The sequence below is a fragment of the Ambystoma mexicanum genome, chromosome 9, assembly GCF_040938575.1.
Source record: "Ambystoma mexicanum isolate Mex_15411 chromosome 9, UKY_AmexF1_1, whole genome shotgun sequence".
NCBI classification, from domain to species: domain Eukaryota; kingdom Metazoa; phylum Chordata; class Amphibia; order Caudata; family Ambystomatidae; genus Ambystoma; species Ambystoma mexicanum.
The window spans coordinates 781,735,281-781,763,229 of NC_090931.1; the positions used below are offsets into that span (position 1 = coordinate 781,735,281).

The 27,949-nt window shown below is 46.8% G+C and overlaps 1 protein-coding gene across 9 annotated transcripts in view; it reads right to left on the bottom strand.

The window, feature by feature from the left end:
* HECW2 (HECT, C2 and WW domain containing E3 ubiquitin protein ligase 2) overlaps positions 1–27,949 on the bottom strand; it is a 1,520,428-nt gene that overhangs the window by 9,946 nt on the left and 1,482,533 nt on the right. For all 9 annotated transcript variants that reach the window (XM_069615717.1, XM_069615714.1, XM_069615715.1 and 6 more), the window contains 3 exons: positions 27,457–27,571; positions 16,413–16,498; positions 11,866–11,978 (listed from right to left, as the gene is read on the bottom strand). In XM_069615717.1, the coding sequence (XP_069471818.1) occupies positions 11,866–11,978; positions 16,413–16,498; positions 27,457–27,571 (314 nt within the window). The remainder of the gene's footprint in view (positions 1–11,865; positions 11,979–16,412; positions 16,499–27,456; positions 27,572–27,949) is intronic.

The window sequence follows — 27,949 nt, forward strand, 5'->3', positions numbered from 1 at the left end:
TTCTGCATTTTATTTTTTGTATGCAACTCCCTCATGAACTACTTCAACTGCAAAATACACAACATCTGGTCAGCCCTCCCCTTGGGACACCTACCGACCCCATCGACGACCCTTATCACATTCACTGCTAAAACAAAACCTGCACACTTCCTGGATGATGCATGCCCATCTCAAGCTGCATCCAATTGCATCACCACCCTAGCTCCCCACTGGCTCAAAATCATCAACTCATGTCTCTCACATGGTACTATCCCCACTGCACTCAAAACAGGACAAATCTCAACCCTCCTAAAAAAAAAATAATAATCTCTCGAACCCACACTTCCTGAAAACTACTGCCCCATTCCTATCGTACCATATCTTGTTAGAATCATGGAATGCTTTGTAACTACCCAACTACCCCACTGCAACACCACATCACCACAAATGACCTATCCAACCCCTACCAATCTGGCGTTCGGCCTGGACATAGCACTGACATTGCTACTCAACACACCCTCAATTAACTCAACAGCATCACAGATAAAGGACACAAAACACTATTCGTACTCCTCAACCTCTCTGCAGCCTTCAACACTACCGACCACACCATTCTACTAGACATTCTAGCCCACAGGATGAATCTCTCTGGCACTGTATTCAACTGGTGCATCTCCTTTCTCACTGACAGGACTCACTTTGTTTCCATGCCCCCTTATTGATCAGACCCCACCCCTGTCAAGTATGGGGGCCCTTAAGGCTCATCACTACCTCCACTCCTCTTCTACCTGTATGTTGAATTCCTTGGCCAGACCCGTGGCAAACACAACATACATTTCCATCAATACGCAGATGACACACAAATATACTTTCAAATGTCATCCCTTTCACAACTACACACCCTTAAAACCTATTTCTCCACCATCACCAACTGGATGGCCACTGTGATGAATCGCATGTATTCCTCCCTTGTCCCCAAGCGGGAGCCTCCCCCTCTGAGGCTAGGGAGGTGAGCCCGATCCACAAGACCCTCCCTAGGGGTTGAGGCAAGTGGGATCTCACAGGGAGAGACTCCCCCTTTGGGGACAACGGACGGCGTTCGTGTGAGGAACTCCCTAACGATCTACCATATCTGCATACATGGCACTGTCTGCTATGAAGAGTAGTGTGGTATCTTTACATATGGCTGAAGGCAATGTAAAAAGAAACTGAAATGGAAAAAGAAAGGGAGATGTCTCTTTAACGAGAGATGTATAATTAACTGGGATGAGCCATAGCAAGGGGAGTGGAAGAGAGTGCTATGTGCAGAGGAAGCCCCCTGACATCATCACACCTTGTGGAGGTGGAGCCGAGGCAGGTCGCGCAGCCCGTGACTTTTCAGCGAGACGCAGAAGGTCAGTGTGAGATACCTGGAGGGCCGGTGTGTACAGCTGCGAGGAAAGCATTACGAGGAGGAAGAAAGGAAGGATTTACCTAGTGGTGGCGTGACCACACTTGCACAGTTAGCTGATCACCAGTGGCTGTGTATGGCACAAACCCGACGAGGAACTGAGAACGGGAAACCGATGAGTGAGAAGAAAGACAAAGCTTAACCGAGCAAGAGCTCAGTCCTGCAACCTTCCCCTGCATAATGAGAGGAACTATGGGAACCAGGAAAAGCACGAGACCACCGGGGAAACATTATTTGCATGAAGAAAGTTCGTACAGTCCTAATGATGAGAGAGTAAATATAAGCACTAGTCGAAGTGCACGTGAGCGGTGCTCCTCTACTTTCTAAATCAGGTTTTACTGTTCCTATACTTTTATTTGAAAAAGAAACCGTTCCGGAAAGGTTTCATTTCAAAATAAAAGGGTAGGAAGTAGTTCTTACCATCATTGCACTCCACTGAACGTTCCCTTAAACAGCAGGTGTGTTTGTTTGGGGGTTTGTATTTCATGTAGGAGAGAGCGTGGCAATGGGGTTTGTGGGGAGTGGGGCAGGTCAACAGCGAAAACATAATTCCACTACTTCTTTTCATACACTTCGACCACTGAATATTAGACTGTGTATTTGAAACTGTAAAAACAAGAGAAAGCAAATAACAAATAACCCAGTCCAAGAAGACGGGTATCGTGTAAAGAGGGAAACTCGTGCCATTCCTGAGGGCAAGTATCATTAAAGAAACTGGTTAACAATAAATGCGAAGAACATATAATAGAAAGATTCCACCAGCCTAGGTGGGGAGCCAACAGAGACTGGAAACAAAAACCCTGGGAGGAAGGCAAATGACTGTATGTCTTCAGAGCTGAGGATTGGAGGGAGTCCAACCTAGAATGCTAAGCAGGGTATTGTCGATTTCTTTACAGAACATCTCCGCATATACAAATAACCATGAGTATCATCACAAGCAGCTTTTCAGCTAAATAAACCCTGGGATACTCTCATGAGATGCGGCATAGGAGTCTAAAACAAAAATCGTTTGCAGCAAAACAGTGTGTGAATGGAAGAAATTAAGCAATAAGGAAAGCATACAAAAAGTTGGCAGGTATGTGTTATTCTGATGGCATGAACAACTTCAAAAGAAAGTTTATGAATCTTGATAAATGCAAATTGTATTGTTCATCTTGAGTTGATTGTATTTGGGGTGAAGTTAACCCCAAGCTGTTAATGTTTTTTAGAAAACCGCCCTGAGGAAGGACACAGTCCGAAATGCATCGGCAAGGGCTTCTGCCATAAGGATCACAATAAAGAAAAATTTGAAAATAAAAGGTGTAAAAGTGATTGAAAGTCAAGTAAATAATAGGAGTCGATCTATGGATGATTGACTACACTGGAGGTATCACAAAATTTGAACAGTGAATAGAAGTACACTTGAAGTAGTATTTACTACAACAATAGGCGTCTCCAAAGCTCAGTGGATGTGCCACTGAGCTGTTCTCTCCTAGGAGTCCAACCTAGAAACATGTAACGAGAGAGAGGAAATAAAACTGGCAAGCAAACAAGATAAAAGAGAAGATAGCCTAAGAGAGAGAATTCTTGACAACGAAGGCCTAAAAAAGGAACATGATAGCCTGAATTAATAGATTGGGGAAAATCTATAAGTGATTACAAGAGTGCGAGGAACCATTTGAAGGAAAGATATTCTAAGTATATGATCACAGAAAGCACGAAAGCCAAGAGTATTTTCGAAGAGAACAAGAGTTGATAACAGAGACTATCAAAGGAGATTACGTTAAGAAATATTTGTACCAAAGAGAATCCAGTATATAAAAAGACTATTAGAAGATGAGAGATAAAAAGGGGAAGAAAAGACATTCTATTGGTCCCTTAAATTTAGTTATATAGAGTGGTATAGTCAGGTAGAGTTATTTTGGATGGAGAACATTTTTACTTTGAAATTCCTGCCTTTAGATAGGTAGGGTATTCCCTCTAGCAATAGGGAAAGACAGGCCACACAAAAGCAAGCATTTACTCACTGGGCACCAGGGGCATGGAACACCCTACCTCTCCACATACGCACAGCATCCTCCATCACCACTTCCAGAAAGAGCCTCAAAGCATACCTGTTTCCCCACAAATAACCCTGCCCTCTTCCACTGCTATCATGTGTCCATCATAATCTTCCTATCCTTTCCTGAAAACATTCTGCAACTTCTTTTTTCAACTCCCATATTTCAATATTCAACCATGTAAGGCAATCGGAGACTCTCTGGGTAGGGCCGGCGCTAAACAAAAATAAAAATAAATATAGTGCATTTCTTTTACTCCTTGCAACTTTGGGGCACTTTTACTGCAGTGTGAAGTGTGTTGTCACAGAGAGCCTCTAGGTTGGAGCAGAGATATAAGGAGAATGTAATTCCCTCAAGTCAGACATGAAAGACATGAAAGCTTAATTTAACAATACTTATGGGTACTAATACTGTATTGTATTGTTTCCGTCATGTATATAGTCCCTTTTCCCATTTGTATGGCCTCAATGCGCTTTGTGGTTGGAATGCCCTCTTGGGCCGAAGTCCATGTATGGGAGGTGTTAAGAGTTAACTTTAAGATTTGTGTGTAAATTTTTCCAGATTAGGACTTAGGAGGGCTGGCTAGGCTCCAGTAAGCAGCCCGGAGGTCAGCCACGTGGGCGGGTGCTGTTGATGCTTCAGGATAGAGCCCTAGTGCCAGAGAATCGATGTGTGCCCAGCTAGACTAAACTTTTTTGGTAGGTTGGCGCTGTATACTAATGGCAGAGGTGTTGTGGCACGTCATGGGTTTCAGTGTGGGCGGCTATCCAATTAGAAGTTGAACTCATTTAGGGATCAAGCCTACCCAGGAGGAAATGAGAGCGAAGTTTGAATGCTGCAAAGGTAGAACCAAGGGAAGAAGCTCTAGTCCAGGGACACAGTGGAATATATCCACTGTCTGTGAAGAGGCTGGCACAAACCACCAAACCCAGGGAAGTGAGAGAGTAAACAAGCGCGAGAAACACTTGGGACTTGCGATGAACAAGGGGAAACTACGGAGGGTTGGGGACCCAAAGAAAGTTGAAGTAAATGGTTATTTGGGTCAAGGACCCCAAGAGGAGTGTAAGGACAAAACAATGTGCCACATCAGTGAACACTTGGCAGGAGAGTGAACTAAGCGTCCTGGAAGGGCGATGTAAAGGGGTCTGGGTCCCAAGGGAGATACAGAAGCTGAATCGGGTTGTAGACCCGAGAGACGTACAAGGGAAAGAAAAGTTGCAACCAACTGTGTAACATATCCTGTGTAGAACAGTACCTGGCAGGAGAGTACACCAGGTCTGCCCAATGGGACAGTGCAACACACCAGGGTTGTGGATCCATATGAAAGTGGGCAAGGCCCACACAAGCAAGCTACACGGGTCAGGGAAAAAAAGAGACACTTAAAAGGGGCTGCCGCACAAAGCCAGTCGGGGAGAACCTGAGAAAGTCTAAAGGTGTCTGGCACCCACACAGGAACGAGAGAACCAGTCATTGAAGAACCCGAGACAACCAAGAGGGATCTGGGATCAGTGTGAAATAATCTGGGAGAACCCTTTGACAGCCCAAAGGGATCTGGGACCCATGTGAGAAAGCCAAGGAGAACCTGAGACAGCCCAGAAGTATATGGGATCAGTGTGAAAGAGTTGGGGAGAACCCAAGACAACCCAGAGGATTCTGGGACCTTTGTGAGAATGTCGGGAAGAACCCCAAACAACCCAGAGGGATCTGGGACTCGGGCAAAAGAGTACAAGAAGTTAAAACAAGCAACCACAAAAGCAAGGCACAAGGTTCAGGGACGCACACACAAGAAAGAAACACTTTAAAAGGGGCTGAGGCCCAAAGACAAGTCAGGGAGAACCTGAGGAAGTTTAAAGGGGTCTGGGACCCACACAGAAAGAGTCAGGGAGAACCTGAGACAGCCCAGAGGGATCTGGAACCTATGTGAAAAATTGCAAGAGATTAAAACAAAGGGTCAATGACCCATTTTAGAAGAAAAAGACATTTGCTGGAGTTCTGAATTCTACAGTCAATTCTGGCAGGATAGTGCACCAGTCTTAGCGCTAGTTTTGAGTTGGAAATAATGGGAAGGGGCTCCCCCAATTTGAGATCCTTGTCCTCAGCAGGCGCCTGCCTCTGGAACAGCCTCCCTGCCGCCCCCTCCGTCTTGAGCCAGATCTCCTTAAATTCAGGAAACTCCTCAAGACCTTCCGCTTCTCCTCTTCCTTCTCTCTCCCTCTACCCTGCTAACCTAGTTCTCTGTTCTTTCCCTCTCTCCCTCCACTTCCTCACAGCATGCTGACTGGATGCCTGGTGTATCTTAGAGTCTTATATGTCCCCTGCACTCCTGCCAGTCCTCTTTCGCACTTGTATCTGGGCCCTACAACCCACCCACACTCACTGCACTTAAGAAATAACCCAAGAGAGTGGTTCTCTCTGCACTTACCCCAGTCTCAACTGACCGGGTGCACTTGAACCTCCCCCTCCTTGTGAGCCTCTGTGCACTTGCACACTCCTTACGCACCGTGCCTGAAAATCGTCTGTCTATTCTCCCTTGTCTTCACCCTTAATTGCACTGTTAAAACAGCAGAATCGCTGTCAGTCCTATTTGCTGTATCCCAAACTGTTAAATGTATTTTTTACGCACTTACCCTGCCTGTGAAGATTACTATCATCTCAGAATTTCAAGGGTCTGAGCGACTCTTTTTTTCCTATGTTCCCACCCTCCTTGAGCACCTTGAAACACTTGCCTGTGTATAGCCGCTTTATAAATAAACAATTTCAATACCGATTCCTAGGAACTGCGTTACTCATTGTGTTTTCATGTCATGAACTAAACTTTAAAGGGCCATTTTCCAGAGAGGGAGAGACGTCTCCCCCTGGAATAAGAAGAAGCCCAGTTTTTCCTTAGTTACTTTGGTGTAAGGGTTGGAAATAGGTTTGGACGCAGGACGGTGGACACCTTACAATACAGACATCCAGACAAATTCCTTAGTATTTTTGTTGAGGCAGGGTAACCCCTCATAGATATAGGGCAAGATAGGTTTTTACTTAGCTTTTACATTTATAGTAAAAGTATTTGCCAACAAGCATGCCACCACTGTCTCAGACTCATACTTCTGAACCCTTACAACAGGTAGTGTCTAGCTATAGATGCAGCGCTACTGGCAATGATGTGCTGGATGGCTCCATAGAGGCCAGTGGTGAGCACGCACAGGTTAGGGACCCTACTGGTGCATACTCAGACAGTGATTCTAGGACAGGGCCAGGGAGAAGACATGTCACTCGCTACATTCTCTATCTTCTGTGTGCCTCAGGAAGATGACAGAGCCTAGGTCTATCTCTCTCCTGGACACCGCCTCCACAGAGCAAGGCAAGAAAATGTGATGGATGTGTGTATGTGCATGTTCATTACGGGTTAGCACGAAACTTTGAGCTGGCACATCGAATATAATATAATTAGCAGTCCCTTGTAACACACATAGATGCTTTGGAAGCAACCTCGCATATCGTGCTTGCACATTTGACTTTCTGACAGACCTTGCAAATTGGGGGGAGTATTTGGAAGCTGAAATCATCAATGCAGGCTCACACGAGTTCCTGTGCATTATCGGAGAGTCAAACCCTGACATCAGAGCCTACTTCTTTGTGCCTGCATGTCTTCATTTACACACTGTCCAGAACGAGAGCCGTGCTCGATCTGAAGTGGCCTCCCATCACTCTCATGGTTTCCGCAAAACATTCATCCTTGAAAGCTATGCACAGAAGCGTGCCCTTGTTGAGCATTAGCCTTCACGGAGTTCATTAACAGAGCACATGCGCATTATTTCCTGAGCACATCCATACAGAGCAGCATGGAAAAAACAGACACTCTGCCGTTTTGTGCTCGTTTGGGGCAGCTCCGTCTGTACAATCAATTCCACTTGTTAGGGCAGGCTTCCTCCTTCTCAAGCTTAGGGCCAATTCAGCCTGCAATCTCACTCAAACTATGACCACAGAATATGCAGGGGGTCAGAAATAATACACAGACAAAAAGTTGCAGTTTTCTCAATGTTTGCCATATTTATTAAAAGTAAAGAGGGGTGAGATAAACGCCTATCGGTCCCTATCCTAATGAGAATGTTCCTGCCTAGCCAACTAAAACTAAAGAAAGATGACCTTGTATCCAAATGTATCTGATCCGCACACTACGATATACAACTAAAGTGCATAATGTAAATGTATCTGTTTTCAATTCAACAAAAATGTGCAAAATTTCAAACCTATAATTCTCACAAAGAAATCCTTGTGACGAGGATTTGATTCCCTTCCCCTGAATCAATCCAGGAAGACTTTTGAAAGAGTTCTGTTTCAACGAAATTCTGTTCAGTTCCATAAGAAATGTCTTTTCCATCCAATACGTCTTTCCAATTTGTAAAGTAAAAGTCTCTTTCACAAAACACTTGTTCAAAACAAAAGTAACTGTTTCTTCCACAACGTTTTCTTCCAAAGATGTAGAGTGGTTATAAGAACATCGCAATTATACTTTCTGTGGAATACTTTTGGCAGGACAGCACAGCAAATGTCTTTTGTTATACAACAGTTTGTCAGGGTGATAAAGTTAATAGTTTCTTTCCACAACACTTTTTACCACAATCACGTTTCTTCAAAACAAATATTTTTTACTCGCCTGCCAGGAATAACTTCTACTTCCATACAACTTGTCCCTTTCCTGGTTTACTCGCCTGCCAGGAAGGATTGCAACCACCTACATTTGTAAAATGACTTTTCTGCTAGTGGCAATCCTTATTCCAAGTTTGTCCACACCAATATCCCAAGTGAGGAGATTTGTACATTGTTTGCCTGACTTTATAGTCTCTTGACTGTTGGCAATTTGGATTACAGATTTCTCCAGACTGATATCTCACGAGATCCACGATTCTGCTTCCTGCTGGGTGTACTCTGCAAAACTACTTGCCTTCTCTTCCCTCATTGGCTTCGGCTGGCGCTTTCAATTCTGCTTCTCCTTTCACTGCTTCTCGGTTTTCAATGGCTTTTTAGAGTTTATCGGTTTCTCTCCTGACTGCTTCTGACTCTGCTACTCCTTCTCTCACCTGTGGATGATGCCCACATTTAAATGTCCTGCTTAGGTGATTTGAACTCAAACAACTAGACTGCACAGTCTTCTTATTAGTACCATTGATCATGATTAACTCTTTGTTCCTCTTCCTCGTTCCAGTACCATAGGCATTATGGGTCTTGAAGTCCATAATTGTTTTAGGTTTTCCATGTTTATTTAGACTTCACTGAGTATTGAAATGAAAGTAAATCAGAGCTAGGAGATGTGAATAGTAGTCACATTGCTTGGCCCCACTTTAGAATATGCCATCAATGTTTCAGGGAAACTGGAGGAATTATTAGCCAGATGAGCTACTACTTTCTCCTGCTACGAGTCTCTCATAATACCGCTCCCAGGGTCAGCATAGGGTAGCGGCTACCTTTCCCTGGCCATGTGAGAGGAGACCCATACTGAGGATTAAGTGATAATTTCATTGGATTCATCACAGGGAGGTACTCCATAATGAGCGACGTGGAACAAACCCCCTGTCACCCGTTATTGATGAGCCAAAGCAAGCTCAGGGAAAGTGCTCCCAAGTGCCCCTGGTCTGACTTTAACTGTCAAAGAGAAAGAAAAGTGGTTTCCCATTTACAGTTTAAGTTCCCCATTGCAAATGCCCAATGACCCATGGAAGACTGGGGGCATTTTGTATCTCTAGCCTTGCACGGCCCATTGGGGATGCACTCTGGGGAACTGCAGGCCTAAATGTGTCTAGGGGGCCCTCTTGCGCCTGCCCACGCATTTAGGCCTCCCTAAGCAGTGTTTAGGAGGCGCTCCAGTTCACCCTGGCATGCCCTCAGGAACCAGGAAGCTCTCTCTGCTTCTTAGTTCCTCCATGGAAGATGGTTTCCAAACCGGGCTGCAGGTAAGAAGCACTTCTTTTAATTGTACATATGCATGTATGTATGTGTGTACACGTGCATGCAAGTGTTTGTATCTGTAAGTGTGCACAAGTGAATGAGGTAGTGTTTGTTGTATGTGTGCATGAGTGAATGGATAAATTAATGGATGTATGAATGTGTGTTTGAATGAGAGAAATGAATGAATGAATGTATATGAATGTGTGCCGGAGACTGGGCCTTCCCCCGGGATTGTGTACGGGGAAGGGAGCCAGGTTTGGGAGAGGTGGGAGATGAGGCTGCAATGTCATGGCTATCAAGAGTAAAGCAAACATAAGTGTTACTACGTGACAAGACCGACCTACGTTGGTGGGCCAGTCTGAATATAAATTGATACAGTGACATGGCATGTTTCAATGGGCAACCAGAGAAAAGCAGACATGATTCATGTTTGCTTTACTCTTGATGACCACGTTGTTATTATGTGGCAATACTGGCCTACAATGGTGGGCCAGTCTGGATATGTTTTTTACTGTAGTGGCATGGCAGGTTTTAATGGGTATCGAGAGAAAAGCAGACAGGATTCATGTTTGCTTTACTTTTGATAACCATTTTGTTATTATCTGGCAATACTGACCTACGATGGTGGGCCAGTCTGGATATATATCTTTCACTGTGGCAAGGAATGATTTAATGGGCATCAACAGTAAGGCAAACATGATAAGTGTTCTAAGAGGGCTCATACTGGCTTAACACCGTAATTCCAGTAATTCTACTCCCCCTCTTGCCATCACCTCTTTTGTTTTGCTATGTCACCCAGAGTGGGACGGGTATGCCCAGATGTGGACCCCGTGCCTGCTGGGACTAGAGACCCAAGCAACTCTGCAATGATGAGGCCCAACAAGGTTGAAACATGTGTGGGGAAGCGAGTGGTTTCGTGCAGAAGGGATGTGACCTAGCAGTTTTGGCTGCAGTACCCCTTTTTGGGGTGGGACCAAGCCGGATTTGCATATGGTCATTCCATTTTGTAAATGCTTGGCAGGCGAAGAACGATGGCCTGGAGGGTTGCTCAGAGAAATGCCACAGGTTAAGATTAACTCAAGACCTTCCAGCCATCACCCGTTTTGTTTTGCTTTATTATTTCTGTGGCACCAGACTTCAATATTTGCATGTTCTGTACCATGACCCACAATCCCTCTCTCCCCTGTCCCACGCCTCTAAACGTACCCATTCACAGAGTCACAGAGGTGCCCTGTGTCCCATATCTGCTGCTGGTTCGCCTATCCTTGGCTCCACTCAATACCTTTTTCCAGCTGTTCTCTTCTCCCTGTCGTGATTTTGCCTCTGTTCCCACCTGCTGTGGTTCTGTAACCAGCACCAAGTATCCGCCGCCATGGGGAAGACACTACTACTAGAAATCTGTACTGCGGGGATGTTCTTTTAGGGGGGACACCCCTGTTGCCTCCATTTTCTTTTCATTTTGGCATGGAAGACACCACAATGACCCCTGTGCAAGCTGTGCCCTGCCTGCCCCGTTCGGATCCCATTCATGCACAGCCCCCCGTTTGGTGCCACCCAGCTCCCATTGAGTGCAATGGGAGCCACAGAAAAGGGGCTCCACTCTGCAAACGTTGCACAGCTACTTCACAGACAGCTGGGGGCAATCCCCTTCCACCAAATTACACGAGCACTCCAGAAGGCCTGAACATTGGGAAGTAATGCCATGCACACTTATGCACACTCACACGAGTGCAGGATGCGGAATGTGCAGGTGCAGCAGATATGGGTATACGCCTGTTACATGTCTGGTGCAACCTTGTGTATGGATCTGTTACTATGCAGGGGACAGTATTTAGTGTCTGTTTCAGATCAGAGCCACGTGTTTCGTGCCATTCTCCCAAGTCCCCATTAATGCTGTCCCAAAATCCCTTAGTTCCCACGTGCATATTCCGCCATATTTCGCTGGTGTCAATTATCTATTCTTGAGATCACACTGAAAAGAACTCAAGTTAACAACCCTGGCTTGCATCAGCCATCACCAAAAAGGAAAAACAGAACTAGCGCTACTGTACAGCGCCTAGGCACAAACACAAATTATACACAGGCCCAGAGGAGTGTGGTCACTGCACACAGACAACAGGTGCATACAGTTATCAGGACTGGAATTGTTGAGGACCGGGCCCGTGCTGTGGGGAGCTTTAGCGGCTGTGGGGAGCTTTAGCGTGGCTTTCTGAATTTCCTTCATATTCTCTGTCAAAATCTGATTTTGTGGCTTAACCATTCCCCCAGTTCCCTGAAATGCCTTCCTTTGTATGGACAATTCAATCCTTCCCTTCTCTCCCCTAACGCCCGTAGCAGTGCTCTAACACTCTCAACTTGAAGGAGGGCATCACAAAAGATCCTGCTCACCACATGAGCGCATGCCTTCTTCAGAATGTGTTGTAACACCTGTATTATTACTTTCGAAATGTGTGTACTTTTTACCTGGGAAGAGCAGTGATTTTCCCCCATTTCTCCACGCAGAATCGTCTCGGCCCGTTGCTCCCTCGGAGAGAGGCGAATCCTTCATAGGGAATGCTGGAAGTTCCCGTAACAAACTGCGAACACAAACACATCCCAGGTAAATAAACGACAGGCAGGAAATTCCATTTCCGGGACAGCCCCCAGAGGAAAGGGTGCCTTGAACTATTGCAATTTACATCGCTGCCAAGCGACCCAATGTCATGCGTCAGTGCTGGCTTTTCGCTTTGCATGCAGGGACTTTTAGACTCACACGTTTGATGGAAAAATAAAACCACAAGTCCCAACATGCAGTGCGAAAAGCCGAGGCCAGCTCAAGGTGCCACACATTACATATGGCGGCATATGGCGACTTGGCAGGTATGCATCGGAAAGCAGGTGTGCAACCTGAAGGGGCTGCCCATACCTACACGACGACATATCACCAATAACTCACTCCTTTGTGACTCATATTCAAAATGCTTCAGAGCCAACAAAGATGGCTATTTGTACTACACAAGCATACCACAGTCTGTGGAGAATTTCTGGAAATGTATGTTTTCATTTCTAATGTCTATTACAATTATCGGACACCCTCGTTAACCCAATTATGCACATTTTCTTATCATTACAAAGAGTAGGGTGGCCATTAAACAGGAAGAAAACATTCCCATGAGATCAAAGGGACGGGTGGGCGGTGTGCTGACCTCTGCCGCTATGGTTCGTTCAGTAGTGCCTGCGTAGCGTGGACGAGGAAAGAAGGGGTTAGGAGTGGCCTCAATGTAGGGTGACCAGACGTCCGGGTTTTCCAGTATCGGGAGTTTTTTCATTTTTGAAACCCCGTCCCGGGTTTGCATGTTTGGGGGCTACGGTAATTAAAAACTATAATTGTTTTTCACAACACTTTCACAATTTTAAAAAGGATGTTTGTCTCGAACTGCCAACCTCTCAGGTACAAGTCAGAACAATTACTGACTGCCATAGACTGGCTTGGAAATTAGTGTACAGCAAGCCATGTTATATCAACGATAGGAAACGCTCGTTTTGAATTGACATGCCACGATTCACAGACAAAACTGCACAAATGAGATTATATACAGTTTATAGAAAGGAGAAGTGCTGGAAATATGGTTGAGGGGTAGTTGTGGGGGCGTGTTGGGGGAGGGGCGGTAATTGGTGGGCTGCGATGGGGCAGTCCCTCTTTTATGTTGTTGGCCGTCCCGGTTTTTTGTTTTGAAAATCTAGTCACCCTACCTCAATGACAAATGGGGAATTGAGGTTAGGTGTCAGAAATAGAGGCGGCAGCCACATGACTGGAGGCAGCACAGGCATCCACCACTTACACCAAGCATTCCCTAAAGGAGACACTGTAGCACTTTTATTTCTTTAGCAAGTGATGCATGGAGAAAGAGCAGTTACCTGTCAATCTTAGAGCGTGTCGCTGGTGAAGGCCAATCGGCTTGAAGCAATGCAGGTGAAGTTTGCAGGACACAGGGCAAAGTCAGTCGCACCTGCTCTTGCAGATGAAGTGTGGAGTGCCTCCTGTGCTGCCGCGTTCCCTCAGTGTGGTGAGGCACAAGAGGCATGAGAGAAGGCCTCATACAGGGGTGGACTGGCCTATGGGGAACTCTGGAGATTTCCCCGCTAGGCCTCTGCACCCTGGTCCTCTTTTGTGTGGTATTTTCCCATTTTCCCATTAGAAAGGGTTGGGAATTGCTCAAAATGTGTATGTAACATGAGGCCACTTTGAAAATGAAATGATTTCGAGGGTGTCTTTTGGTTCCCAGTCCACCCCTGGCCTCTTATGGTGACCTGTACCAGTCACTTTGATCCTCCAACTAAAAACGGGCAAGACGCACAGATCCCAGTAGCACCCTTACCACTGGAAACGTTGTGCATTCCTTGCCACATATATGGCTAGTCCGATTGGTAACTTTTATTGAGGGTTCATTGCTGGGTAACAAGTGTGAAAAAAGCCTTCAGGGTCGTGCCTGTGTTGAGTGACTCCTGGAGGCAGCAGATAGGTTCACAAGAGGTTCCTACATTAAGTTCAGATTACAGGAGGACAGGAACGGTACAGGTATACATTAGGGTAATGGGGTACAGGACAGGCGCCCACTGGCTCCCACCACCCAGGTAGGGTGCGGAACCTCTTTGCAGCCAAACATTCTGTGCACTCACACCACATGCTTACAGTGACATCACAACTCAGTCAACCAGGAAGGACAAGACTGCACAATGCCATACAGGCAGGGTGCTAATTCTGCCATCTCTCCAGCATCGCAGAAGTCCGTGGAAAAGAGGAGAGGGCACAGCTGCAGTTCTCGCATTGGCACCAGGACTATAGTAGATAAACGAGGGTAACGCAGGATGGAAAAGGGGGCAGAGATGGGTCTTCGCCCACGCCTCTGGGGGCCCGACTGTCATCCAACCAAAAGCCAGGGTATCGTCAATCCGTGTTGGATGAGCACACTGAGAATGAAGGGCAGCAGGGACGCTGATAGTGGGTTCAACAGTGACAACATACAAAACAACTATTCATAAGGACCGCAAAATGGCAACGTTTAAAGTGAGTAAGCCCTTTGGGACACGCCAGTTGGAATACAAGCTTGGGTTAGTTGTATAGTTTGAAATACACAAGAACGGCAATGAAACATCTGTGCACGAAGTAATGGAACATCTGGGCACGAGGTAAGCTCGTCAGCAATGTTTCACCTTCAAGGTGACTTTTTAGACGAGTTAATATATCGGAGTTGTTGCAAGGCCTGGCTCGATGAAGCCTCCATGCCAGCAACTCTCCCAGGATCGCCCATCGCAATTCCCAGGGGGCTGCGCAGGCTCGGGATGAGTTCACCACACGTCATGCCAGTCTTCACTTGTGGGCACACGGGGCATTTCCAAACCTTGCCCTGTGAGCTTTCGAGTGTCCGTTTGAGGGGCTGATGGCTAGCAGGCGGCAGCTGGTTTCAAATGGAAGGCAACATGAACCGGCGTGGCTTTTGGCTGGCATGCAAAACGATTCTCAAAGGCAGCTATGCTGTGCTGTAACTCGCCTGTACATGGGTGCAGCACAGCACAGGCACAGCACCGCAGTCCCACCCATGGAACCCGGCATGTTCTGGGGGTGCATGGCAACAGAGCGCATGCTTGACACGGGAATGTGTCTTCCCCAGCCCTTCTATCGTTTCTGAGCATGTTACCTGCCAAACACGTGCTCTTATTAATGTGAACCCCTTCATCTCAGTGCAGCTCGTGGAACCAGAAGACGGCAGAAGGCCGCATGAGTGAGCCCTGCACAGTTAATGTGCGATGCCTCTACCCCGGCTCTGTGGACCCGGCTCCTCGAATACTACGAACCTCATTGCTCCTCATTTTACCACTATCGGAAGGTTGAAAAGCAGTACCCGCATATATTCTATTCTCCGTGTCTGCTAAGCAATCTTACCATTACCACTGTAAATATACACAGTTTATCAACATAAGAAGGATGCAAAAGGTTAGTTGCTCTGCTAGACCCGTTTTTAAAAAATCCGCAAAACGTTGCTTTGATTCCTTTTGTTGGACTGAGAGTATTGTGCTGCGATGGAAAATGCAGGCGCTTTAGAAAATCCGAAAATTTTCTTCATCAAATGGAAATGGGCAGAAGTGAGGTGCAAGACGTTCTCGGAGTTTAATTGGCAATACAATCTGCCATTTTCTGATGCTCTCCTCATTACGAGCGCGGCGAAGTAGGAACAAGTGGAGGTAAAGTTGTGAGCATTAGGTTTTTACCACTTTTCTGCTACTTTTACTCGTTAACACATTTTGGCCCTGATTCATGGAATTGTTTGCGGGTAAAACGGGGATTTGCGTGCCATTCTGCCCGTAAATCCCCATTCGTCAAACAGCAATTTGCAGGCAGAATGGCACACAATTCCCCGTTTTACACGCCATTACCAAATTCTGAACACCGAGTTTAAATGGAAACAACTGCAGAAAAAGTCCAGTCCTCCGCTCTACAGCCGAAGAAATGAGGACCGACCAACCCTTCATATCCCCAATGGAGTCCAGAATTGGGATTCACGTCACCATGTCACGGTCACCATGCCACTGGTCACTATACCACTGGCCACCATGCTACCAGTCACCATGCCACTGGTCACCATGCCACTGGCCACCATGCCACTGGTCACCATGCCACTAGTCACCATGCCACTGGCCACCATGCCACTGGTCACCATGCCACTGATCACCATGCCACTGGTCACCATACCACAGGCCACCATGCCACTGGTCACCATGCCACTAGTCACCATGCCACTGGTCACCATGCCACTGGCCACCATGCCACTGGTCACCATGCCACTGGTCACCATGCCGTGGTAATCTGCTTGATATGCCTCGGTTGCAAGTGGTGGAAATGGCCAGCGAGTTTGGTGTCTATGTTAAGTGCTGTGCCCATCAATGGAGGACAGCCATGTGGACATGTGAAGGGGCTCGATGGCTCAGCAGCATTTCACACACATAACCATGATCACACGCTTATCTCTCACCTGTAACAGTCTGAGTCGCTGTTCGTTGTTGAACCTCTCTACTGCAGCCCAAAACCACCGTATCACAATATGATTGTCATGGTAACCTAATATGGTAGGAATACAAAAATATATTTCAGACCTGTTCATGAGAAAAACACAAATGAATCAACATTCAAAGCATAAGACTTACAAGAGGGCAGAAGAGGCATTTAGAGCCCAGCAACCAACACTTTAGCCCAGCTTATGCAGACCCATTTAGTGCTTAACAACTGGAATTCATACTCGGTGACATAACCCAGTTGCAATGCATTTAGATTTATTGGTGTGCTCCTCCAATTGGCTGCTTAGTTTTCCAGTTTCTTTTGTGGAGCCTACTCGGCTTTGTGACAACCACCAACCAACACATCTTCCAACTCTTGCTCTCTCAACCATTGTACGAGCTAAGCACTTTCCAGAAATTAAGAAGAGAGCAGAAATAATGGTCTAGGCTGTTCAGGTTTGATATGACTGAAACACATTCTGAGGGCAGATTGAACATTCAAAGAATACTGACACTACCGGAGACAATGAAGACGCAACTACAACCACACAGGAGCATTGAAACTAATGTGTTACCATTGAACACATTTCTGCCAGTCCTACACCTCTCTGTTTCTTCATCCTATCAGCCCCAAATCAGGAGATTGTGGCCTTGGCGTCCAAGCGTGTTTTGTGCCATAGTACGAAACAAGTTAGGGGCGAAGTATTAGAACACCCGGAGTACATGCAAGATGCAACAGGGATTTCTGAATTGAAGAAAGCAAAGGAGGAACTTTATAGTCTGGCAGTGTTGCAAAATGCCGAAGGGGCATTTTACTGCATACATCTTTGCCTCTTGCCACAACATGCATAGAAATAGATTTTCAGTAATTAAAAATGATCCATTCTTTAAATGTGCAGATAATTGTCTTTTGAGCACCACATGATGCATTCATCTTAAAAGTCAGCAGCCTATTAACCTCAACACCTGTTGGCGACTCCGCTGGCAACTTCGGATTCAAAGCCAACACCTGCTGAGATCTGTGCTCAATGGCTTCCACAATAGACCTTTAGGGCTGTCTATGACCAAACATATGGATCAAGCAGTCGGTCAGTCTGTCTGTCTATCTATAATACTATCCCCATTAAAGAAATAGATTAGCAGACTACCTCTTAAATGGGGCATGCCTCATCTGCGGTTGGCGCACACCATCGCTAAAGCACAGCCTCTGCTATCACTCATTGGACTTCCCATGCTGAACCTGGAAAATGCTGGGCAACCGATGGAGATGTCCCCGCTGGGTCACAGCACACAACATGGGAGACGGAATGACACTCTCCACCTTGAAACATGCTGTTATGGTTAAAAGTGTGGGGCAGAGTTGCCAGGAAACTTGTAGGACTGGGTATTCAGCAGCCCATCGTGATTACTGGGCTCCTCAGTGGGACAGCCCATTTGGGCACACTAGAAACCATACCCCGCACCACAAGTCTGCCAAAGATAATCCCATCCCATCATGCAGGTGTAATGAAGATATTAATGAATATCCTCTCACACCTTACATGCTAGGGGACAGAAGGGGAAGGACCCTTGCCACAAAGTACAACTGGCATGGGAGAGCAACATATTCCTTTAAAATGTAGTTCAAGCTGGAAGAAGGATTAAGCAAAACTTTAATCTTTCGCCTCCCTCTGAGCGGGGTCCACACCAACTCCAGGTTAGCTCCTGAACAGAATACATCAAAATCAATCCTGAAACATTGGCCATAATCAGGGCAGCCACAGCATCATCACAGAAGTCTCATGGTCACACACGAGCTCTGGTCACTATGCCCTAATTGCTTGCTGGACACCATGTGAATTTGTGAAGTCAGAGAGGTCTTCCTCTTGCTTCTTCCTCAGTGGTGGTTAGCCTGTTTCTCCACTGCAACCCTGTGGAAGGGAGGGTATGCAGGTTGACCTCTGATAGGATTCCCTGCCATTCTCTATGATCCAAAATGAGAGGTGGGATCCTGGAGATCTTTCCAAGCCCACTCGGTCCCTGAGACTGCACCACATAACTGGAGTTTGCATCTCAGTCTGAAGTGCGCTGCTGGCCTTCTGTGTTTCTCTCAGTCTGGGGCAAAAGGTTGACTGCCCCACAATCCAGCCAATGCTGACAATGCCGACCCCTACTAGTCCCAAAAGGATTAAGCCAATGTTCCACCAATGCTGTTGGTCCCTCAAAAGACTCATTAACATTAGTAGGCGAAAGTAGAGCTAAACATAGTTCCTTCTCAAGTGTACCTCCATTGTAAGTTCAGCTCATCTGTCAGTGGGAAATGGTATCATAGTCCTTTCTTAATGTTTTTGGTGACCGCTATGTTAAGATTGGTAAGGCATTTTAGTCTGATAACCAAGTCTTGTATCACTTTTTATTGCTGGGGCAGGGGAGAGTTCTTAGTCCCAATGCCATTATTCCACAATGCATTCATGTACATCTGGTCAGAATCTATAAGAATGAATTTATCTTCAAGATATACAGGTAGCCATTCTCCATGTCCCAAAACAATCACATATGAAATATGCCTATGTTCCTAAGTGAGGTACCAGACCAGGGATGCACAGCTTAAACGCTCCCCATGGCAAAGTATCTGGGGCCCCCATATCGAACTGTCTAGGGACAAACATCCAGGGCTGTTCGAGGCCATCAAGCAGGATCTAGACATATGGAAGTGCCTTTTTATTTTTTATAGTAGATGTGCAGAATAGCCTTGCTTACGATGAATATTCTCCCACACTTTTGTATTACTTTCATGACCTTAAGGAGGTGAATTTGAAGTTCAAAATGCCACAGCTTCAGCAGCTGATTATGAACTTTAGATGGAGCAGGAAGAAAGTGAGGATGGGTAAGGAAAGCATATATATCTAAATTGAGAATGCATGGAGAGTGCACTGTCCTGATTCATGCCAATATTTGAAGGGCCCAGATCAAGGTCTTGGTTGAATGGTCACTGCTGAAGACAGAAAGGCATTTATAGAACAAGAATGGGTGGGCACCCACATTTGGAAGTGACAGCATGTCAGCCCGCTCATAGAATTAACACTTGATAGTTGTAATGTTGTCCCTATAAGGTATGGGGATAACCTCTTTCCCTTCCTGCTTCACACTGCTGTTTTTGATTAGGCTTCTCCCTCGTCTGACATGTAAAGCATAGATGGCCACAGGAGTGGGACAAGAAATTGGGGTTTGTTTATCCCAAGGGGTAAAATGCAATGCTTAATTTGGGCAGCAATAACCAGAGAAGATTAATCCAGGGGCCAGTATGTTCCTAATCGACTGTGAGAATGTCCCCGGGGCAGGGGGGGCGGGGGGGGATTGTCTACAAAATAGCTGATCTTGGCATTTAATCAGACATCATCCGACCATTATATGGAAGCAATGAGGTATAAGGAATACGTTACTTACCTGTAACCCCGGTTCTCCAGCGTTGGTATCTTTCATAGATTCACATGCTGTGAATATTCCCCGTCGTCAGGCTGGGAATCCTCGGTAACATAGAGCAGTTTAAACTTAAACTGAAAACGTTCAGTTACTTTTGTGCTCTAGTACAGTAATTTCGGGTCGTATTGCCCATAGCCAATAGGAACACCTCTTTTAATTCCTCTCCTGTCGGCCATCTTCAGATTTGGCAAGCGCATGTGAGTGGCATTAAGAGCCAAAAGACGAGCCAAGCGGGCTAGGTGGGAGGGTTGCATGTGAACCTATGAAAGATACCAATGCTGGAGAACCAGAGTTACAAGTAAGTAACTTATTCCCTCTCCAGCATTGGATGTTTCATAGATTCACATGCTGGGAATAGATTACAAAGCAGTATTACAACACTACATATGGGTAGAGGCAAGCTGCCAGCATAACTTACAATTGGAGACTTACTAACCTCATGCAAAAAGCTTCTGCAGAAATGACTGGCCGAGTGTAGACTTGTCTGAGGAATCACTGTCGACACAGCAGAACCTGGTGAATGTATGCACCATTCTTCATGTGGCTGCATGGCAGATGTCAGGCAGTGGGATTCCGGAGAGGAAAGCAGTAGCTGCAGCCACTGCTCTGGTGGAGTGAGCCTGGGGTCTACTGGGAAGTGGCCTGCTGGCCTGTTGATGGCAGAATGAAATGCAGGCTGCAATCCATCTTGAAATGGAGGACTTTGAAAGTGCCTTCCCCGACTCAGAAGGTCCAAATGAAACAACCAATTGATCCATAGTATGGAACGCCTTAGAACGCGCAACTTAGTACTTGAGGCCACACACCACATCCAGGGTATGCAGTGTTCGCTCTGCTGGAGACGTTAGTGTGCCAAAGAATACAGGCAGAACCACCTGTTGATTGAGATGGAGAGAGGATGGGACCTTAGGCATAAAGGTTGCATTAGTACATAGAATAGCCTTGTCCTTATGAAAAGTTAAATAAGGCTGATTCCAGGAAAACATCTCACCCACTCGCCTGGCCGATGCTATGGCAACCAAGAATGCTGTTTTCCAGAAAAGATGCTTAATGGATGCTTGGTGCATAGGCTCGAAAAGGTAGCCTTATGAGCCTTGCGAGTAGCAAAAATAGTTTCCATGCTGTAGCTGGGTGACGGACAGGTGGAAAAGGCCGGAACAGCCCATGTAAGAACTCCTTCACCAGCTAGTGGGAACCAAAGGGATGGCACCCTGCAGAGCAGCTGTACCTGGAGATTGCTGCCATGTGCACCTTGATTGAAGAATGCGTCAAGCCAGACTGCGCCAGGGACAACAGATAGGGTAACAGATCTTCCTGCCAGATGGTCTGAGGATGCAGCTGATGATCATTGCAGCACACATGAAAACGTTTCCACTTGCTCTTGTAGCACTTTAAGGTGGACGGAGCTCTAGCTCGGGCCAGGATCTCCTGGCTGTCTTCCAGAAGGGACAGAGCTTCGAATTCTAAGATCACAGGAGCTAGGCCATAAGATTGAGTGAGGCCAGTTTGTGGTGCAGCACCGTCCCTTGGTTCCTTGACAAGAGCGCCCGGTCTGGGTGCAGCTTGATAGGAGCCGCTGCTGAGAGGGCGAGGAGGTCGGAGTACCAAAACTGTCTTGGCCATGCAGGGGTCACTAATATCAGTTTGCACCAATACAGTCTGAAGGTGTGTAGGACTCGAGGCACCAGAGGAATTGGGGGAAATGCAAAGGCGTCCCCCAAGCTCTCCAGATGGGGAAGTGGCTAGCAAAGTACTTGCAGTGACTTTTGTCATAGGTGGCAAAGAGGTCGATTTCCGGAGTGCCCCACATTTGAAACAACAGCTGAAGATGGCCTTTCTGTAGTTCCCACTCGTAGCAAGAGTGCAACTCACTGTTAAGGGAGTCCGCCAGAGTGGTCTGAATTCCCGGCAGATGAAGGGGAATGGGAAACATGTTGAGCTATAGAGCCCAATGCCATAGGGCTTGTGTCTCCCTGGAAAGCAGTGGGGTCTTTGTTCGTCCTTGCTTGAGGACATAAAACATTGATGTTGTGTTGTCGGTGGAAATTTGAACAGCCTTCCGTGCCAGGAGGGGAAGAAAATACTTCAGGGCCCAGAAGATTGCCGACAGTTCCAGCAGGTTGATGTGCTGTCTCTTTTCCTCCTCGGACCAAAGGCCTCTGGTACGTTGGTCCCGACAGTGGCCGCCCCAGCCTTCTAGTGAAGCATCTGTCGTGACGGTGGCCTGATGGTCCGGCAACCTGAAGGGGGTGCCTTGCAATAAATGGTCCCCCACCGACCACCAGGGAAGGCTCTGTCTCAAAACCTATGTCACAACAATGCAGTCATCCCAGGACCCTGAGGCTTGTATCCAACGGGCATCCAGGAATAACTGCACCAGCCTCCTGTGTAGCCGACAGTTGGTGATCAACAGGATGCATGATGACAAGATCCCATGCAGAGATTTGTAGTTGCAGACTAGGGTGAACTGGGCACTGCTGAGAACACGCACCTTTACTAGAAGAGCTGCCACGCTTTCGTCTGAGGGCCTGGTGGTGCAGTTTAGGGTGTCGAGTCTCGCTCTGAGATACAGTGCCTGTTGTGTTGGAACCAGGCACTACTAAGGGAAGTTTATGGAGAAACCCAGTTGCTGTAGAAACTGGATGGTGGCATCAGTGTTGACTTCTGCTAGCGGGTAGTAGAGAGCTCTCACCAACCAGCCGTCTAGATATGGGTAAATGTGAATGCCCCTCCACTGCAGGTGCGCCACCACTGGCACAAGGCATTTGGTAAACACCTGTGGAGCAGAACGCAGGTTGAAGGGCAGGACCTTGAACTGATAATGCACTCCTGCCACCATGAAGCAGAGGTAGCGCCAATATGAGCTGCAAATAGGGATGTGAAAGTAAGCGTCCTCGAGGTCGAGGGACGCCAAGAAGTCTCCTTGCTGCTGCTGGGACAGTACCTGCTGCATTGTGACCATATGGAACTTTTGTGCCTTTAGGAATTTGTTGAGCACCCTCCAACCCCCTGTCTTGTTGTGCAATTACTTTTTTCTTACCAGGAAGTAGCGGGAGTATACTCCTGTGCCCACTTTGTCCCTTGGAACCTTCTCAACTGCCCCTTTCTGTAGCAGAGCTGGAACTTCTTGCAGCAAGAGGTGTTGCAACTTTTCCAGCTTGTGGGAGGAATGTCCGGTGGATAGTCCACGAACTCCAGTGAGTGGCCCTGCTGGAGGAGGGGTATCACCCATTCATCGGTTGTGATGTTTTCCCATTCTTTGATGAACTTTGACAATCGTCCTCCACTGGGGTGCGGAGGCAGGAGGATGTTTGTTTGCCGGACTGGCCCATAGATTGGGAGGAACCACAGAGGCGCTGCAAACCCCGGTAGGATTGGGGTTTCTTTCTATACTGGTCCCCTGATGAGTACTTGGTCTTGTAGGAGCAGGAAGACTGGTATGTGGAGCAGTTCTCCTGCGTGGTTTTACCATAACACCCTTTCCCAGAGTGAAAGGACTGGCGTCTTTGCTGCAGCATGCCCAAGGAGCGAGCAGTTTCCGTGTCCATTTTGATGGACTGTAAAACCTCATTGACCTTCTTCCCAAACAGGGCTGTTCCATTGAAGGGCATATCAACGACTCTGGATTGGACATCAGATAGAAAATCTGTTCCCTTGAGCCAACCTAGCCTGAGCAGAATCACTCCTTTTCCAAGCTGGCAAAAACCAGTATCAGCAATGTTCACCGAGACCGTGATGGCATGGTCTGAATCCAATTTGCCCTCATGGAAGATGTCCATGGCCTCCTGTTTCTTGTCATCCAGAAGAAACTCTAGAAAGGGACCCATCTTGTACCACAGCTCGTGGCCATAGTGTGCGAGTATGGCCATTGCATTTGCGCCTTGATAGTTGTGGCTGCGGTTATAAAAACCTTCTTCCAGAAGGCGTCGAGGCATTTACCTTCCCTGTCTGGAGGGATGGAGCAGGAGGATGAAGGATTAGCTGATCTTTTTCTGGAGACAGCAGAGACAACAGAGTCTGGCGTGGGTTGGGTGCGGAGGTAGGTGGCAGCACTATCTAGGGCCCTGTACTTTTTGTCGAACCGGTCCTTTTTTGCTGGAGCAGTTTCAGGATGTGCCATGGTGACCGGGCCATCCTTTTCCAACAGAGGGATTGATGTAACAGATTTTCTGCGCTGCTCTCTGCGCTGATACAGCACACTGTCCTTGCAATGCTCTTCTTGCGAAAAGCCCAACATCTCGGCTGCCCTGGATATAAGTGCGTGGAAGGGCCCTATATCATCATCAGTCCCCGATAGGAATATCATCCAGTTCCCCATCACCTGCGGCAAAATCCTCAAATCCGTCAGTGTGGGACAAATGTGTGGAAACCACATCCTCCAACTGGTCGGGATCTGTGTCTGTCCCTGTATCCAACAGCTGCTTTGGCCTTCACAGGTGCTCACTCCTCCTGTTGGGGGGAGGGGGTGGGAGGACATCCTCTGCCCTGGAGGGCCAGGGACATCCACGTGAAGCTGTCTAGGAGGCACCGGAATGAGGGCTGGTGCAGCTAGCCTTTGTTGCAAGGTGGCTACTAGAGTGTTCAAAGTAGATAAAATGTCTAGTGATATGTCACTTTGGGGAGGCAGCAATGGAGCCGGCTGTATTAAAGGCAAATCGTCCTGTGTCTGAGATTAATGCAGAGGAGGCAAAGGTTGCAGTTTGATCAGGTTTGCCTGACCCTGCGGGGAACGACATTGCCTTCTGGGAGGCGATGTTCTGCATGATGGCGATGATGGCAGTGACATGACAACCTCTTCCTCTGGTTCCTCTTCTGGCACGATAATACCTCCTGGTAGCATGGCCACCCCAAGGTCAGGGTATGATACCCGAGGAGGAGCCACCGATGTTGATGCTGTGCTGGTCTGGTTATCAGCGATTTTTGTCACAAAGGCAGTGGTAACAATTCTATGGGAAGATTCACTTTTTCCCATCGACGGAGTCGTCGACGGGGCCGTCGATGAGGGCATCAAAGCAGTCAACGTGGTTGCTGTCGACGAGATCCTCGTTGACAGAGCAGTCATGGTCCTAGCCGTTGATAGTTTTGTAGGCGGGGTGCCGGTAGGTGGCGTTGACAGCCTTGGGGTAGAGGACCTGGAGGGAGGCTTGGTCATCGACGACGATGACGTATTCGCTGACGATTATGATGATGGGGTAACTTTCGCCGCCGAAGATGAAGAGTGGCCACCAGACTTCAACATGGATTTGGCAGATGGAATTGCTTTCTTTGGGGCGATGGAAAGGTCCTTGGCTGTCGTTCCTTGCAGACACCCCCTGGGCACTGACCTTTGGTGAAGACTGGTCCTTGTGCGAGGATCTGGCCTCATCGGCAGAAGTTTCTTTATGCTTCCTCTTGCTGGTGGCGTGGACCTCAGGCAACCTAGACTAGAGGTGGTTCGCTGGGCCGTCCTGCCATAATGAGGCGTGGCTCCATACATACGCAGAGTCAGAGGCCTCGCCGGCATCCTCGAGCCACGCAATGAGATGACGATGATGATCCCTTAGCGTCTTGTTGGAAAACGACTGGCAGATTTCATATTCCATTCTTGGATGACGTGATGAGGATGAAGGCAGTAGAGGCAGTCTTTGTGCTGATCTTCCACTTAGACATTTTTCAATCCGCAGCGGGCACAGGCCTTGAACAGGCTCTTCCTCATGGATTTAGCCATGAGTTAGCTCCAACTACACAGACGAAACTTCATCGAAGACTACCGGCAGCGGGAATGGTCTACGGATCCAGCACCTTCGCCGTCAATACCGGTCATCGAAAAAGATTAATGTTTTGTCAAAGTTATATTAAAAGTCCACATTTTTAAAAGATAAGTTGAAGAGAAAATATTTGAGGACTCCTTACAGGAATGTGTGGGGAAAAAATCAGAAGATGCGCAACAGTGGAGGAGGTAAGGGAGGTGTTCCTATTGGCTGTGGGCAGTATGACCCAAAATAACTGTACTAGAGCACAAACGTGACTGAACATTTTCAGTTTAAGTTTAAACTGCTCTATATTACTGAGGATTCCCAGCCTGACGACAGGGAATATTCAAAGCATGTGAATCTATGAAAGATCCAATGCTGGAGAATATTGAGTATCTCGGTATACAGACTAAGACTGGCATGATACCTGGCACTGAATCTGAAGAAGACACTAACTGTTCAAAAACAGAAGTGCAATACACACTAATTTAGAGGTTATACTAATGTTGCACAGGTGAAACTACCACCATTGAGACGTCAAAGGGCATAGGCAACAATGCCTTTCTCTATATATTGTGGGGGTTTTCTGGGCTCGGGTTTTTTAGTTGCCGGTGACACAGACAGAGAGAACATTTGGGCTTTCCCATGCCAGAGGAACCGTTCTAGGTCTTGCTATGAGTTGCTTATGATATTAATGTCACTGGCTCTGATGGTGGCAGGTTGTTATCAGAGATCCTCATTGCAACAAAATGGTGCCTAGCTCAGTACACATTAAAACATAATGGAGCATACATAATGGGCAAAAAGTTAAAGTGTGCATCTCATGTGGAAGTTAGATTTGCAGCAAACCTCTGGCTACTGGGTGATGCCTGAAAGCCAGGAGCTGGTTTTAGCGCCTGTTCATCAAATCTTGATTTTGAACCCTCTAATTGCCTAGTTAGGAAATCCTGAGGTTCCAGCTAGAGCCATGTTGCTTTCTCATGTGTGGCGAGTTATGGCCTTTGAGGAAAATACTCATATTAACTAGCTAGAAACATTTCACTTTCATATCAGCTTCTTTCTTAAGACTTTTCTGTGAAAGAATGCATTAGAATCAGGTGCCCCAATAGTTCGAGAGCAATGCACGCTTTTGCTGTGTCAGGTTGACGGAAGGAGGAACACGTGCATTGAAAATGGCATCTGACCCTGAAGGGAGGGAGGGGGAGATGCGTGAGAGGTGGGCTTGATGATAAAATTGCATGCGTTTGCTAGAAAAGATATGTTGGCAAAAAGTTAATTATTTCACAGTTGACCTGCAATGCTTATATTTTCCTCCACTGATCAGTAGTGTTCACTCTTTTTATGCAAGCAAACGTAACTCTTTTACCTTATGACATAATATTCAAATCAGGAAACACGAGGGAATTACATGAACAATCAGTATGGATAGGAAAAGTAAGCACATGACTTTATCATTTAAAAAGAAGCAAATTAGAGTAAACAAATATAGAAAAAAGAAAGCCACTAATATTTAAGATCTGATGGCTAATCATACTTCGGTATGTCAAAGGCATCTTAGCACTGATTTAGGCCTGTCAAAATAAACTCATAGGAAGAAAACCTCTAGTTTTAAGGGGTACTCTTATGAAAAGAAATCTGGAATTCTTCATTCTCGTATTCCTTTTGGTATGAAGCCTTCCCTGCGATTGCTTAGCAGGTCCTGCAAATGAAAGATTTCCGCTCAAGGCGAAGGGCGAGGTACATGGTTTCTATGATGAATCAGCCTTAATCGGAAGGAAGTGTATTCAAGGTTGCAATGCAGTAAGTATAGTCAAGGAAAGAGCTTCACCTCCTCGGTACTCTGTGTTGCTTCTCCAGTCGCTCAGGTCGATTTCGGCTGTTCCAGCAATGACGAGCTCTAGTTCTCTTGCATCAAACACTGACACTAGTCTTGCATCCACGACCTGGAGGAGGGGAAAATCCATCAATTAGTCAATTTGTGCTATATTTGTAAGCGAGCAGCCACAGCTCCTGCCCACGTGTCATCTCCCTTCCAACTCTCAGCCACAGTAGACCTGCTATCTCATACATGTACCAATCACAATCTACGTAACTTGCGCTGTATCGATTTTCATGTTTGGGTTTCACTACTGCACCTGGACTGAGGCGAAAAGCCATGAGGGCAATGCTTCCGCACAGGCGTAGCTCAAGGATAAATGGGATCATAATTGGTGCACGCTGTTAAATATGACTCACAGCTTAAAACAGATGAGAATGCCACTTAACTGCTACTGCTTTTCTCAGGCTGTCTGCACTTGTAAATAAACTCATGTGATGATCTT